The sequence below is a fragment of the Eurypyga helias genome, unplaced genomic scaffold (assembly GCF_000690775.1).
Source record: "Eurypyga helias isolate BGI_N326 unplaced genomic scaffold, ASM69077v1 scaffold8867, whole genome shotgun sequence".
Taxonomy (NCBI): Eukaryota; Metazoa; Chordata; class Aves; order Eurypygiformes; family Eurypygidae; genus Eurypyga; species Eurypyga helias.
In genome coordinates, this window is record NW_010261115.1 from 5,008 (window position 1) to 18,163 (window position 13,156).

Consider the following 13,156-nt stretch of genomic DNA (forward strand, 5'->3'; position numbering starts at 1 on the left):
TAGTCACAGTGCCTGTTAGAGCATAGAGTAGGTCTAGAAGACTACACAGTTGTGGATTTTCATTAGATTTATAATTTTGGCAACTAACACTGCAGGTTTTCCAACTCTTGCAGCTGTTGATCTGTACAGTGACTTCGAACCCCCTGGGCTTATTGGCAGATTAAATGAACGTTGATTTTTATGGTCAGGGAGTCCCACGCAACCAGAATGCACGGGACTGTCTGCACTTACACAATCAATCTGTATATACACAAGCCTGCTAGTCCCTGTTTTTATGGGGCTGACTGAAGTTCAGAAAGCTGCTTTTCTGTAGAATCGGTATTTCACCATCCAAAGGAATTGCGCTGTCAGGTATGGCATCATATATCCAATCCAGATTGTTCACGTGGCATGAGCTGGAGTAGCCCCATTGACTTCGCTGATACTAAAACGACGTATTCTCACAGGGGACCTGGCTGTATTTTTTGCCTTTGCTGTGTTTCTCATTAGAAAGGATTTATGCTGCACAGTTAATTTATTGCAGGTGAAACACTCCCATCTCCTCTGTTTCTCCAACCAAATGCAACGTTGCATTCCTGTCCAGGAACATTCTGCTAGCTTTGGTGAAATGAAAATGCCCAGCGGTGTCTAAAGCCTAAGAGAATTGTACAAGGGAGTGTACGGAGCAATGGATTGAAGTGCATTTGCCTGCTGGAGTTAGTGTTTATCCTTCCTTACACAGCTCAAGAGCTCGTGGGCAGCTGGTGACTGTGAGCCAGCCTGGGGTGTGTCGCTATGGCTCTAGGTTGGATTGCTGTTATGGCTGGAAAAGGAACAACAAGGGCCACTGCGCAGGTAACATTAACACTTTATGCTTGTTTCCTCTCCGTGGCTGTGTATGTGGTACTAATAAGTGGATTTCGTATGTGTCTGCTAGAGGTTACAGAAAAAAAACTTTTGAGGAGTGAAATCTCTTCATGCTGTGAGAGAGTGAATAAAACGTGTCTGAGAGACCACCCCCTAAAATCAGCAGCGCCTTGGGTAAATAACACGAAACAATGAAACACATTAAAAAATCCTTAGGTCCAGAAGGGACCATCTGTTGTAACCTCCTGCATAGCCCTGGTCAGTGCCGGTGCTGTTACAGCTACCGAGGAAGTGCCAAAAAATGCAGTGTTTCCTGATGTGACATATGGACCACTACAATGGTTTTCTATCAGTTGGTACCCTTCATCCTCAGCGTACACATCCTCTGAGAACCAGGAGGTTTTAACTTTCTAAAATAAGTAAAACCTAAGTGATAAGTGCACCTGACTTGAGCGTGGGTAGCTGTCCAGTGTTCTGCTCTGTGGATCGCTGGCTTAATGAAGAGTTGATGACTCTTACAAATTAGAAATGTCTTAAATGGTCTACAGATCCCAAGGAGAAGATGATATGGAATCTCTCCAGCTGTACTTGGGCAAAACACAACAAAATCGTAAGATAATGTTTTAGGAATCTTTTTCAGAATTCACACCTGTTGTCCCAGAGAGTTTGGCATTGTGTATCTGGTGAGTTTGAGTAGGAGCTTAGGGTTGTTCATTGCTGAAAATCAACATACTGGCATCTAAAAGAGAAAGATGCCAAAATACCTTTAAAAATGCCTTAATTTGCAGAGTCAGTGGATCAGTGCATCTGAATGGATCTTTAAATGTAAGGAAGATACTTAAATTCAGAAGGATTAATTTTAATTATGAATTTTACTATATAGTAACTAACACTGCCACTTTCCTATCTCCTTTAGTTTGCATAGCAGCTTGAGTACACGAGGTTGCAAGATGTGCATCCTGGTGCATGCTGTTTTGCTGTTTTTCCAGAGCTGGTCCTGATTTAAATGCGTGTTTGGTTTGCTTTTCCTGAATAATCCTCATATTGACTGTCATATTGATCTTAGGAGCCTTATAAAAGTCAACATTTATTTTCTGACTAATGATCCAAAGGTCTGGGAGTCAGAAATTTTTTTACTTTTTAAATCATCCGGGTTAAGCACAGCTCTCAAGTCATTGTAAACCTGATGCAATTATACTGGCAGGGGTGTGTGGTAAGGACAGTTGCCTGATCATTTGACAGATGTGCTCTGGATGTTCCAACATGGGATGGACACGCTCCAAGAGAGAGATCTCCATGGAGACCCAAGACTGGAAAACTGCTGTAGGGTAGTGTGTCTCCTTTGGCTGCAGGAGAGTGATACTGCCTCTTTCCTATTCCAGATGACAAGCGTGGCAAGTCAAGCTGCTGGCTAGCTGCTTCTCACATAGGTGTCTTAAAGACAGGATAAAGGGCAAGAGTACCAAACTAAATGTGAATCGTAAGTGTGGCAGAAAAAGCATGAGGAAGAGAGTGAAAAGGAATCCCTTCTTTCGCAGGTGCTTACAAACATGGAAAAGCAGACACTCATGTAATCCATGCTAGTGTCACTTTGCTCAAACAGAAATAAAGTACTGAGCAGTAGCTACCGTGCCCAAACTGGAGGGAGAGGTATGGAAGATGTTGAACTTGTGTAACAAGTTTTTAGGCAACTAAGCAAGGCACAAGCTCTTAAGTAGACTATTTCTAACTTTTTCACTTTCTCTCTCCTTTCTCTGCCTGACTCCCCCAGCTATCTGTGAACATGGCTGCAAGTATGGCGAGTGCACGGGACCAAACAAATGCAAATGTTTCCCTGGATTTGCAGGGAAAACCTGTAAACAAGGTTTGTGTGCATGGGGATATTACTGCAGATGGCAGACTGTTGGTGTACTGTCTCCTTATTTTGTACTATGGTTTGTGTCATATTCCAAAATAGTAAAACAAAATATTTTCTTGTTTACGTAGAAGAGCTTAGAGTTTAAGGCTCTTGCATCTCCAGCATCCCAGGCAAGCTGTAAGCCTCATTCAGCACACAGAAGTCTGAACTCTTTTATCTCCTGTGGGCTGATGACAAGGGCAGACTGTCATAGTTATAGTCAGAGGGTTAAGGCTTGAAGAGATTGTGTGGGAAATTATTAGAAGAGACAGAAATCAAATCCAGAACCCATGTTTTCTTAACTAGCAACCCATGTTACTTTCTTAACTAACTTTCTCATCAGAAAGACATGCAATTTTATGCTGGGCATGGAATTTCTCAAGCTGTCTGGGCCAATGCCATCTGTTCGCGTATGCTGATTGGTATTTTTGAGAACACAGAACTGGGAGTCGTTAGAATTGCGTGTTCAGAAACTCTGAATGGACCACTTTCCCTCCATGAACTTGCAATTAGACACGGGTATATTTCAGCTAACACATTGGTGAGAACTCGGCCTTTTTTTTTCCTGTTCCAATGTAGGAGACCCCTGTGTTGGATCAGATGGAAGGAGCAGGTCACTGTACATGGAGAGCGGCCAACCTACTCCGTTGCAAAGGAGTCAACTGCAGGTGCTGGGAGGGAAGCATGGCATAAAGGCCACATGAGTGGATGGGTCTATCCTTGCTACCTTCCTAAGCACCTGCAGTCTTTGCTTGAAAATGTTGCATTGACATAATAAACACACATTTTTCAGAGTCAGAACAACCCATTAATTACACAGTATGTTACAAAAAGATTCTATAAAGCTAGACGGTTAAGTATTTTGGAAAACTCCATATTTTTGCACTTCTGATGTTGTTTTTAGGGGGTGAAGTCAGTTCCTCGGTACCACTAGGGAGGAAAGTGAAACAGCAGCTGTGGTTCTATGTGATATGTAGGTACCACTTACCACTTCATTCCCTAAACACACAAATTTGACCTCAAAAAAATATTTTGCAGCTTAAATGTTACCAAAAGGCAGCAGAGAAGCCCCAGCTTTTATGTGCTTTCCATGCAGTAACTCCAGCTGGATTTGATACGCCCTCCGTATGCAAGTAGATAAGTTCCGCACGCTTGCGGTAGATGCAGAGTTGGAGGGTTGGTGGAAGCACTGCACAGACCTACATGTGCAAACTGCCTGTTAGCTCCCTGGGCTGTTCTACCTTCTGAAGCACGGCCGGGAATGTTTTGGTAAAGTGGTGGCTGGCACAGGCCAGAAATGTCACGGAGCTATTTCAATAGTACAGCCATATAGGTGGTCATGGTCGTGTTCCAGCAGCCGGGAATGCGCAGAGCCACTTTTAATTTACTGGCAGATGTAGCTTCGGTCTGTCGTTGCTGCAGAATGCCATGCTGAGCAAGCTCAACATGAGCTAACTAAAATAGCAGAGATAAGGAGACTGCATGAGTCTGCCACTGAGTCTGAGCTAAATAAGCCTTATCTGCATAGGTTCACTTTTAGACCTAAGTATGCTATCGGTGCATTGTGCAAGACAGGTGCAGCTAAGCACTTTTGAAAATGTATGGTCTAAGTGATATCATTTTTGTTCCCTTCCAGTTCCTTTGTTCTGAGAGTCTTGGTTATTTAGTGGAGCCACGGTAGCACAAAAATCTACTGTTATTTGCAAGCTGATGGGCTGTCCTTTTTCAAACAGACCCTACCTTTAAATAACAGAATCCAGACCTCTCTTTATTCCCTGGACTGAGCTGTAACAAATGCTTCTGTACATATATAACCACCACAGAGTTTATGCTTTGAATGGTCTGGGTTTTTTTTCTGTGGTCTGCAGACATGAGAACAGATGCTTCTCCCATTAGAAGCAGAGCTGCACAAGCTCAGTGCTTGGACAGTTGCATCTTTACTGAATTTATATTACTGGGCTGGATATGCTGGTGCATTCTGTTAATGAGTTCTGTCTGTTCACTATTCACACTTCACAATACAAGAGGTAGAGGTGTCAGTTCACAAAGTCCCAAGCGCAGATGTTGTCCCCTTATCATAGGACCAGTACCATTGCCAGCACTACTCTGCCTGTACCACACAAACCAAAACTCCTTAGGATTCTGGTTTTCTCCCTATGAAGGATAGCTTTTGGGAATTTGAAATTAATTTAGTTTCTGAAAAGCCTTTTAAATCCTGGTTTTTGAGAAGGATTTAGGATGCTTTTATTCTCAGGATTTTGAGATTTTTGAGATTTGTACTTCTTAAAGTCACACAATTCTTATCGTATATTGTATTTCATTTTTGCTACTGATAACCTTGGTGCCAGTGTGCAGCTTAAAGAAAAAAATCTTTGTTTCCCTTTATCTCAAGCTGATTTGCTGTTCTCAGTCTCACATTTTGGCCTGTCTAGTACAGACGTCAGCTGGAGGACTAAAATCTCCAGCTAGAATCATAGAAATCCAGAAAAATAATTCCCAGAAAATAGAGTAAATGCAATTCTCTCCCCTCCCCTCCACCTCTTCCTAACAAGCTGCCAGATGTGGCCAGAGTCTGCATTAGTTTTTCAGGTGTAGATGTCTGTGTGTGTTAGTTTTGCTAGCAGTCTTTCAGCCAGATGGTCTGCTAAACTCTCCTCTTCCAAGGAGCTGGCTTGTTTTCAATTCAGGCGATTTTACTGTGGGGAATTCAAGGCATTAGGCAATCTTATCCATCTATATGTATGAATGCATGTATATAAACCCAGCACTCACTTCATTCCAATGACTTCTGCAGATCTGAACGAGTGCGGGCTGAAACCACGTCCCTGTGAACACAGATGTATGAATACACATGGCAGCTACAAGTGCTATTGTCTCAACGGGTACATGCTTAGGCCAGATGGCACATGTGCAAGTAAGTAGTAGAGCCGATAGGACAGGCACACCAAAATTATCTAATCACATTTGATCCCAGCAGATTTTCTTCTTGTGATGAATGGATTTAGCTTATTCAGGTTAAGGTCTTTGCCTCAGGGCTCTCGTACCGTCAGTAGCTGAAAGAAGCTTTCTATTTGACAGTATCTGAGTAAAGTAAACTAGGTCGTACTTGTATTTTGGTGTTCAGAGGAATTTTGGTCCTGCTAGATGTAAAAATGATTGATAGTGTTACTTCAGATGAAGGACAGCTAGCATAACCTTGGTGCAGAGTCCTGAACAAATCTGTCCAATGCACCAATGCAGGCTACTTTCTACTGCACTGATTTTCATGCCATTATTCTTTGCTTTACCTTTCTGTGCTCACTGACCAGTTTTATTTTATCTGTGTGTTGATATGCTTCCCATAGCTGCCACCAGCTTCTTTCAAACATTTGTTCATTGAGTTAAGGCTTATCTAAATTGTATTTCTTCCTCTTTTCTTTGTCTTTAAGCCAGCATGTAATGGGAAGTATTCCGCTTTCGTAACCAACCTGATTTTTCAGACCTGGGAAGCATCGTGTTTTTCAATGCCACTATTTTGTTTGTAGAAAATACTTTTTTTTTTTTTTTTTTTACTTCACCTGAGCTGTTTCATAGAGATATTTTGGCTTTGAATTTCACAAAACCCTAGGTAACATGGTGACAGCTCTTTCTGGAGTCCACTGGACTGAAGCAGGTGCATCAGTTGGACAAGGGAGCTAGCTGCTGTCAGCAGTGGAATAATTTGTCTGAGAGGTCTGTCCTAAAGCAATAGCCCTAGCTGTATGGGCTGCAGCACAACCTTTCCCATGGATGTGACAGAGAACCATAAACTCTGAAAGACTTTGATCTCCAAACCTTGGAGACAACCAGTCACCAGACAGGGTGTCCATCTAGCGAGTTTGATAGTCATTGTTGGGATAAATGGAAAAATACCCAGCCTTGGCAGATGCTCGCAAGAGTACAGGGTCTGCAGCTCTGGGGCTGGTAGAAAAGCCAGAGCTCCTGCTGTCTCTCGTGGCACTGAGACTGAAATTGCTGCAGAGGGTGCCTGGGGCCAGACCTTTTGGAGGGTTTCCCTTCCCTGCAGCACAGCTCACAGTTGTGTCTCGCACCGCTAAGCGTGGTGGGTATCACTGGCAGACAACAGCTGCAGGGCCCCGAGTTCCCTGAGAAAGAGATAAGTACTCCTTCCGTTTCTTCCAGGATAATTGGAGTATCTGCTGACATCATATGTGGAGCAGTTCTCAGTAAGGCCACTGTCTTACAGACAGCTGAAGTTGGCAGAAGCCAGAACTGTGGCCAAAACAAACTATCTTTGGAGCCCAGCAGCAGCTTTGGTCTGTCCACCCCTCACTCCCTCTGCTCTGAGCATTAACTCCTGCTGCTTCCGTGCTTCTGAACCACTTCAGAAAATGAGATTGACTGTAATTTCATATTTCTGCTCCATTCGTTTTAAGCCAGTCTTGGTTCAGGACTATTTTCCCAATTTAAGAAACTCTGCATTTGTACCAAATTTGTACCAAATGCGCAGTTGCACCGTCCCTTACTTAAGCCAGCACAAAACGCTGTATTTCTCAGTGGCAGTCGTGGCCAGTGTCGAATATATATGAAAAATTACCTGAGCAGCTGTGAGCCCTGTAGCTTGAGTTTTACTTTGGCACTCGGGAACATTATTTCTCAGTGGAACCCCAGTAAACACAGAATGAAACCAAATTTGAGGGTGAAAACCGTTTCCTATAGAAGGGAAGTCTTAATCCTTCACAGCTCTAGTTAAGGAGGCAAAAAAACATTCATCCAGCCAGTGCTTTGTTAACCCAACCCATCTGCCACCTTCCAGTTCCAAAGAGCCTTTATTTTCTTGAATTGAAACTATGATTATGAAATGAAGTAGTAAATTATTTATTCAAGTAGAGATTATTCTTGGTTAAGTCTCCTAGCCTCCTGTGTCACTCGATGCTAACTTAAGCTTGTGCTCAGGTGAAATGCTAGGTTATTTAACCAACTGTAGATGTTTCATTGTTTTATTCAGGCAAACATTTTGAGCATAATATTGCTCCTTTTGAGTCAAATTCTTCACAATATAAGTCTCCTTAGCAAGATAAAGTCCACCCAGTCTGAGCAGTCAGGCTTATCTGCAGCCACACGGGCTTTTCACTTACAAAGAACCTATATGTAGTTCTGTTTCTTTGAACACAACCAGAGTGAAGTGGCTGGAAAATACTTCCTCTGCACACACCTCCATATCTTCCAGTAAACACTTCCATCTTCTACTTCTCTTCCTGGCATCGTAATGCTAATGCTTCCTGGATATCTTCAGGATTTTAGAAACATCTACTATATACTTAATACACTTCTACTTTTCTAACCTCTCATAGGTGCCTCGGACAGTATCTGTACCCTACATTTCTATTTAGAGGCTAATCAAAGTCACCTCCAATAATTCACACTTCTAACCAACCTGTGGCAACCAAAACTTGGCTGGTGCTTCTTTAGAGTCAAACATCTGTTCCATGAAGGGTCAAAGTAAAGGGCAATTCCTAAGTCCATGAGGCTAAAGAGTTTTTAAAATCAAATTGTACTAGAATTTGTTCAGTGTTCATCTACTAGAAGCACATTCAATGGTAAGCTCTTCGCTGCCAAAGAGCAGTTTTCTGTATGGTAAAACTGTTGCAGTGAACAATGTAAAAATAAACAAACACCCTTTTTTCTACTTCAAGCAGTTCTGTCTCTGAATCAAAAAGTTAATAGTAAGAAGTCACAGAACTGGAATCACAGACAAAAGAAGGAATAAGGGCAAAATAAGGAACGAACAAAGTGAAGGGGAGGGGGAATGTAAGATCTATCTCACGGACTACTGACTTGTTAATTTATTAATGTATAAAGAGCTTGATTAATGATGAACGGAATTTTTTTGATCTGACTAATTTTCTGCATTTATCCAGATCTAACTGAATTTTAAGTGTGTGATCCCAGCCTAAAATTTTGCTTTTTCTGTTATTTTAAATACACTTTTCAGGTTCTAGGACATGTGCCATGGTGAATTGCCAATATGGATGTGAAGAAGTCAAAGGGGAGGTACAGTGTCTTTGTCCATCAGGTGGCCTTCAGTTGGGACCAAACGGAAGGACCTGCATTGGTATGGTTAGAGAGCTCTCTCCCAGTTTCTCTTCTATAGGATCTCAGATAACTTAAGAGTCTGGGGAAAGGTAAAAAGTGGTTAGCTCTCCTCACTGGCTTGAATAATGCTTCCTGTTAACTCACAGTGTGATGTAAAGCTTGCATGCTTTTTAAAAAAACTGTTCTTTTAATATTGGGCGTGTAATTATTTTGGGTCAGTCCCATCCCCAATAAATAATTAATTTTTTTTACATAACTAGGAGTCATTAACAGATTCAGTTTGATCCTGTTTCTCTGAGGTCCAACGTTTTGCCTGCAGGAACCTGTCTTACTGACATAATGCAATAGAGGATTTGGGGGTTGTGTTTGGATATGTTTTTTCTTTTGTTGTGATAAACCACAATACAAAATTCCAGATCTTTCTCCAGAAGTCTCAACATCACTTAACCTGGATGTTTCCTGTGATGAAGAAAGCATTACTTAGAACACTTAGTTCTGTTCTGTGATACGGGTTTTACATTGTAATGACAAAGTGGTGCTGCAGCATTGTGGGGGGAAAAAAAAAAACAACCCAAAAGAATTTTCAGTTCTAGATTTCTTCTTTAGAATAGCTTTAGCTAATTTTGGAAATGCAAGTTGTCCTTTTGAATCAGTAAGCACATTTTTATGTAAAATGCTAACTTGTAGAATTTGAACAATTACAAAGATCAGCCACAAAATTCTTTCTTCCCCCTTCCTTTCTTTCCTACTTTCCTCTTTTCCTGATCTAGCCTTTCATTTCTGGTATCACAAGGCCTCTAAATGGGTAACACCCCTAGTCAACCCCAAAGAATGACATTTTCTGGGTTTTTTTAACCTTTATTCCACTCAGGCAAGTATAGAATACTGAAGATTGCAGCTGGGAAATGGTTTGGGTGGGTTGGTTTTGTTTTCCCCCAGAGCTGCCCAAAATACAAAAGAAAATAGAGAATGGAAATTTATTCTTGGAGATATTCAAAAGCTGCCTGGACGTGGTCCTGGGTAACCAGGTTTAGGTAGTCCTGCCTGAGCAGGAGAGTTGGACCAGGTGACCTCCAGAGGTCCCTTCCAACCTCAACCCATCTGTGATTCTGTGAGAAAACTTTTTGCAACAGGTGGTATTTGCTAACATGTCTTTAGCAACATTCCTAATGATACTGATGATTTCCCATTTTTTTAACGTTATTTCTGTCACAGTGATGCAAGTCCTCCAGATCATAAAGAGCAGCTTCGGCATGATACCTGACAGACAATGAGTAACAGTAGCTAATCCACTTCAGATGCTGCTTACCAATACGTGCTGAACGATTTGTACAGCTTAAACCTCTCAACATCTAAAACATTATTTAACATTCCAACATAAAAAAAATAATTTTAGCTCCAGTGGCCAAGTCAATATTATACTTCACATTTCAAGCAAAAGATTAAGTGCATCGACCAAGAGACACTGCTGTGTAAAAGGGCTATTACTGTATGAATTGTTCTCCTTAACACACAGCTGTAATATCATCATGTAGGAAGGTCATATGGCCTGGAACTGCTTTATCATTTCTGTGAGCTATCAAATAAACCCATATGGATACTTGGCTCAAGAGAACAGTATTTGTTTCTTTCGAATGAATTGCGTTTGTAATTGAAAATGTCCTGCTTTGAGTAATCAGCAAGGTTTTTGGGCTACTACCAGTCGCAGTTAGCATGTCTGAATCATTTGAGCTATTTGAAGATGAACATTGTAGACATATGTATTTAAATACAATAGATGAGTTGTTCTCTTGTATATATATTCAGTAAATTATTCAGCCAACTATTTTTTTCTTTTGTATTGAGTTTATTTGTATCTACCTTGCCTGCTCAAATGGATTTGGAAGAATGCTGATACATATACCTGCAAATGATAGTAGGTAAAATAGACAAAGAGATATGTCCAATGGTTGCAAATACCAGACCTCTTCTTTCTGCATGACTTGTGGTATGTCATCAGTTCTCCATCTCTAAAATGAGAGAGAGAGCATCTTCCTGCTGTATAGCATAATGGATGCTTAATAGATTATAAAATACTCTAATACTCTGGTATTAGTCACAGAAACACAATAAACAGATAAACACTTGAAGATCCCTGGCAATTAGTCTTAGCTTAATCCTTCTAAGAAGCTGCATTATTTCTGGACCTGCAGAGCAGCATGTTGATGTGTTTCACTTATCCTCTTCTACACAAGCACAGTTCATGGAAAAAAATAACAATTATAGATCAGAATTTTAAAGTAAAACTAAACCTGTTGTTTCTAAGAGTACAGTGAGTTTTAGTGTTCGCTGTGGACATAAGGTTCATGCTAGGGTCGAGTGCAGCAGGCTTCTCCTTGAGCTTGTGACAAACCGTGGTCCTGACAGAGGCACAGGAAAATGAGAACCTGGAGAGGTGTGGGAGTGCCCCGGAGGCTAGGAACAGAGGCCCTCATCAGGCATGTGTACCATGGGCCCAAAGAGGGGTTTTGACTGCAGGTTTGGTTAAATATTTTTCTATTGTTGTCCACTTCCCTTTGATCATCTAAGCACGTAAAAGAATGGCAGGAATGATAAAAAGACCGACTGTGGTGTCCAGCAACACTTCACAGCAGTTCTAAGCCATAAAGGGCAGCAGCATGGCATGATGAATATATGCAAAGTCACTGCTATGTGCTGAAATGTGATAGAGAAGGACAAGCGCAAAATGTCATAATCGGAGCTGTTTTGAATTGGATGATAGAACAAAACAAATCAAATTAGTAACATCTAATTACAATGGTTGTTGAATAATGTTCTTAGGTTCCTCCCCTACCAAGGTTCCTTCTCTCTTCAGAATGTCTGTCCCTGTCATCTGCCTTGCTGGGCAGACCCCTTGCAGTCTGGAAACTCTCTCGCCACTGTGTCTTGACTTAGCCCAGCAAGGGGAGGTGCAGAGAATCAGTAGAAGAGCTGCTGCTGCCCTTGGTTTCCTGTTTCTGGGGCTTTCTCTTAAACTGTTCTCCAACATTTCCTTTCTCAGAGAAGTTATGGAATTTGTGGAGTTCATTCTGACCTTGTTCTGTGACCTTAGGGCAAATCATTGCTCCCAGTGGGGAGAATCCCCACTGCCAGTTACCCTGTCTCCTATCATGCCAGACCTGAAAATCTTCCATAAAGTTAGTCCACATTTTGTTGCTTCATTCATATGGGCACATGCAAAAGCCATCCCTATGTGTAAAATTGTAGGAATTACATATTAAACAACTTGTGATAGGCAAGACCAAACCGTTCCTGTGCAAATCCCAACTAGTTCTTGCTTTCCCATTTCACCACCTCATGGATCTGACCAGCATCCCCTTTCCTGCTCTAGACATTGATGAATGCTCCACTGGCAAAGCTGTCTGCTCTTACAACCGCAGATGCGTCAACACCTTTGGAAGCTACTACTGCAAGTGCCAGCTTGGTTATGAACTGAAGTATGCCAGCAGCCGTTACGACTGTGTAGGTAAGATTTAAACCATGAATTTTCCTTCTTCATTCTTTTTCATTCGCACACTATGGATCTTTCCTGTCATTGCCTAAAGCCTTTTGGCCTAGTCTGGGGATGTTGCCTCAGAACTGGATAAAAGGTGTCACTATAAGAATATTCTTGATTGCACTTTGGATTTTCCTCTGGGTTTTCTCTCAGAGGATAAAGGCCACAGGCCTTTTGAAAAACCTAATCAAAGCCAGAGGTGTGGGGAGGAGGAAATATCAGGGAAGGTGTGTGGGGCGAGACAAGGACAGGGAAGGATCACTCAGCAGTTATGGTCACAGGCAAAACAGACTCGACTGGAGGAAAAACTCAATTTAATTAGTTACCAAGCAATTCAGAGTAGGACAGGGAGAGACAAAACAAAACAGATTTTGAAACAGCTTCCCCCCACCCCCTCCCTTCTTCCCAGGCTCAGTTTTGCTCCTCATTTCTCTCCTACCTCTCCCCCCAGCAGCACAGCGGGAGAGGGAATGGGGGTTGTGGTCAGTCCATCACACATTGTCTCTGCCGCTCCTTCCTCCTCAGGAGGAGGGATCCTCACACTCTGCCCCTGCTCCAGCATGGGGTCCCTCCCAAGGGAGACAGTTCTCCACACACTTCTCTAGCCTGAGGCCTTCCCACAGGCTGCAGTTCTTCATGAACTGCTCCAGCGTGGGTTCTTTCCATGGGGGTGCAGTCCTTCAGGCAGAGCCTGCTCCAGTGTGGGCTTCACAGAGAGTCATGGACTTCTTTGGGTGCAGCTGCCTGCTCCAGCGTGGGGCCCTCCCCGGGCTGTAGGTAGGGTCTCTGCTTACTCATGACCC

At 42.2% G+C, this 13,156-nt stretch overlaps 1 protein-coding gene across 1 annotated transcript in view; it reads left to right on the forward strand.

The window, feature by feature from the left end:
* Window positions 1–721: 721 nt before the first annotated feature.
* The window catches only part of EGFL6 (EGF-like-domain, multiple 6), a gene marked incomplete at its 5' end in the record, with an annotated part of 36,268 nt that continues 23,833 nt past the window's right edge, over window positions 722–13,156 (forward strand). Inside the window, 5 exons of the mRNA XM_010155250.1 lie at window positions 722–834; window positions 2,618–2,710; window positions 5,538–5,657; window positions 8,718–8,837; window positions 12,189–12,323. Coding sequence (XP_010153552.1) covers window positions 722–834; window positions 2,618–2,710; window positions 5,538–5,657; window positions 8,718–8,837; window positions 12,189–12,323 — 581 coding nt within the window. The remainder of the gene's footprint in view (window positions 835–2,617; window positions 2,711–5,537; window positions 5,658–8,717; window positions 8,838–12,188; window positions 12,324–13,156) is intronic.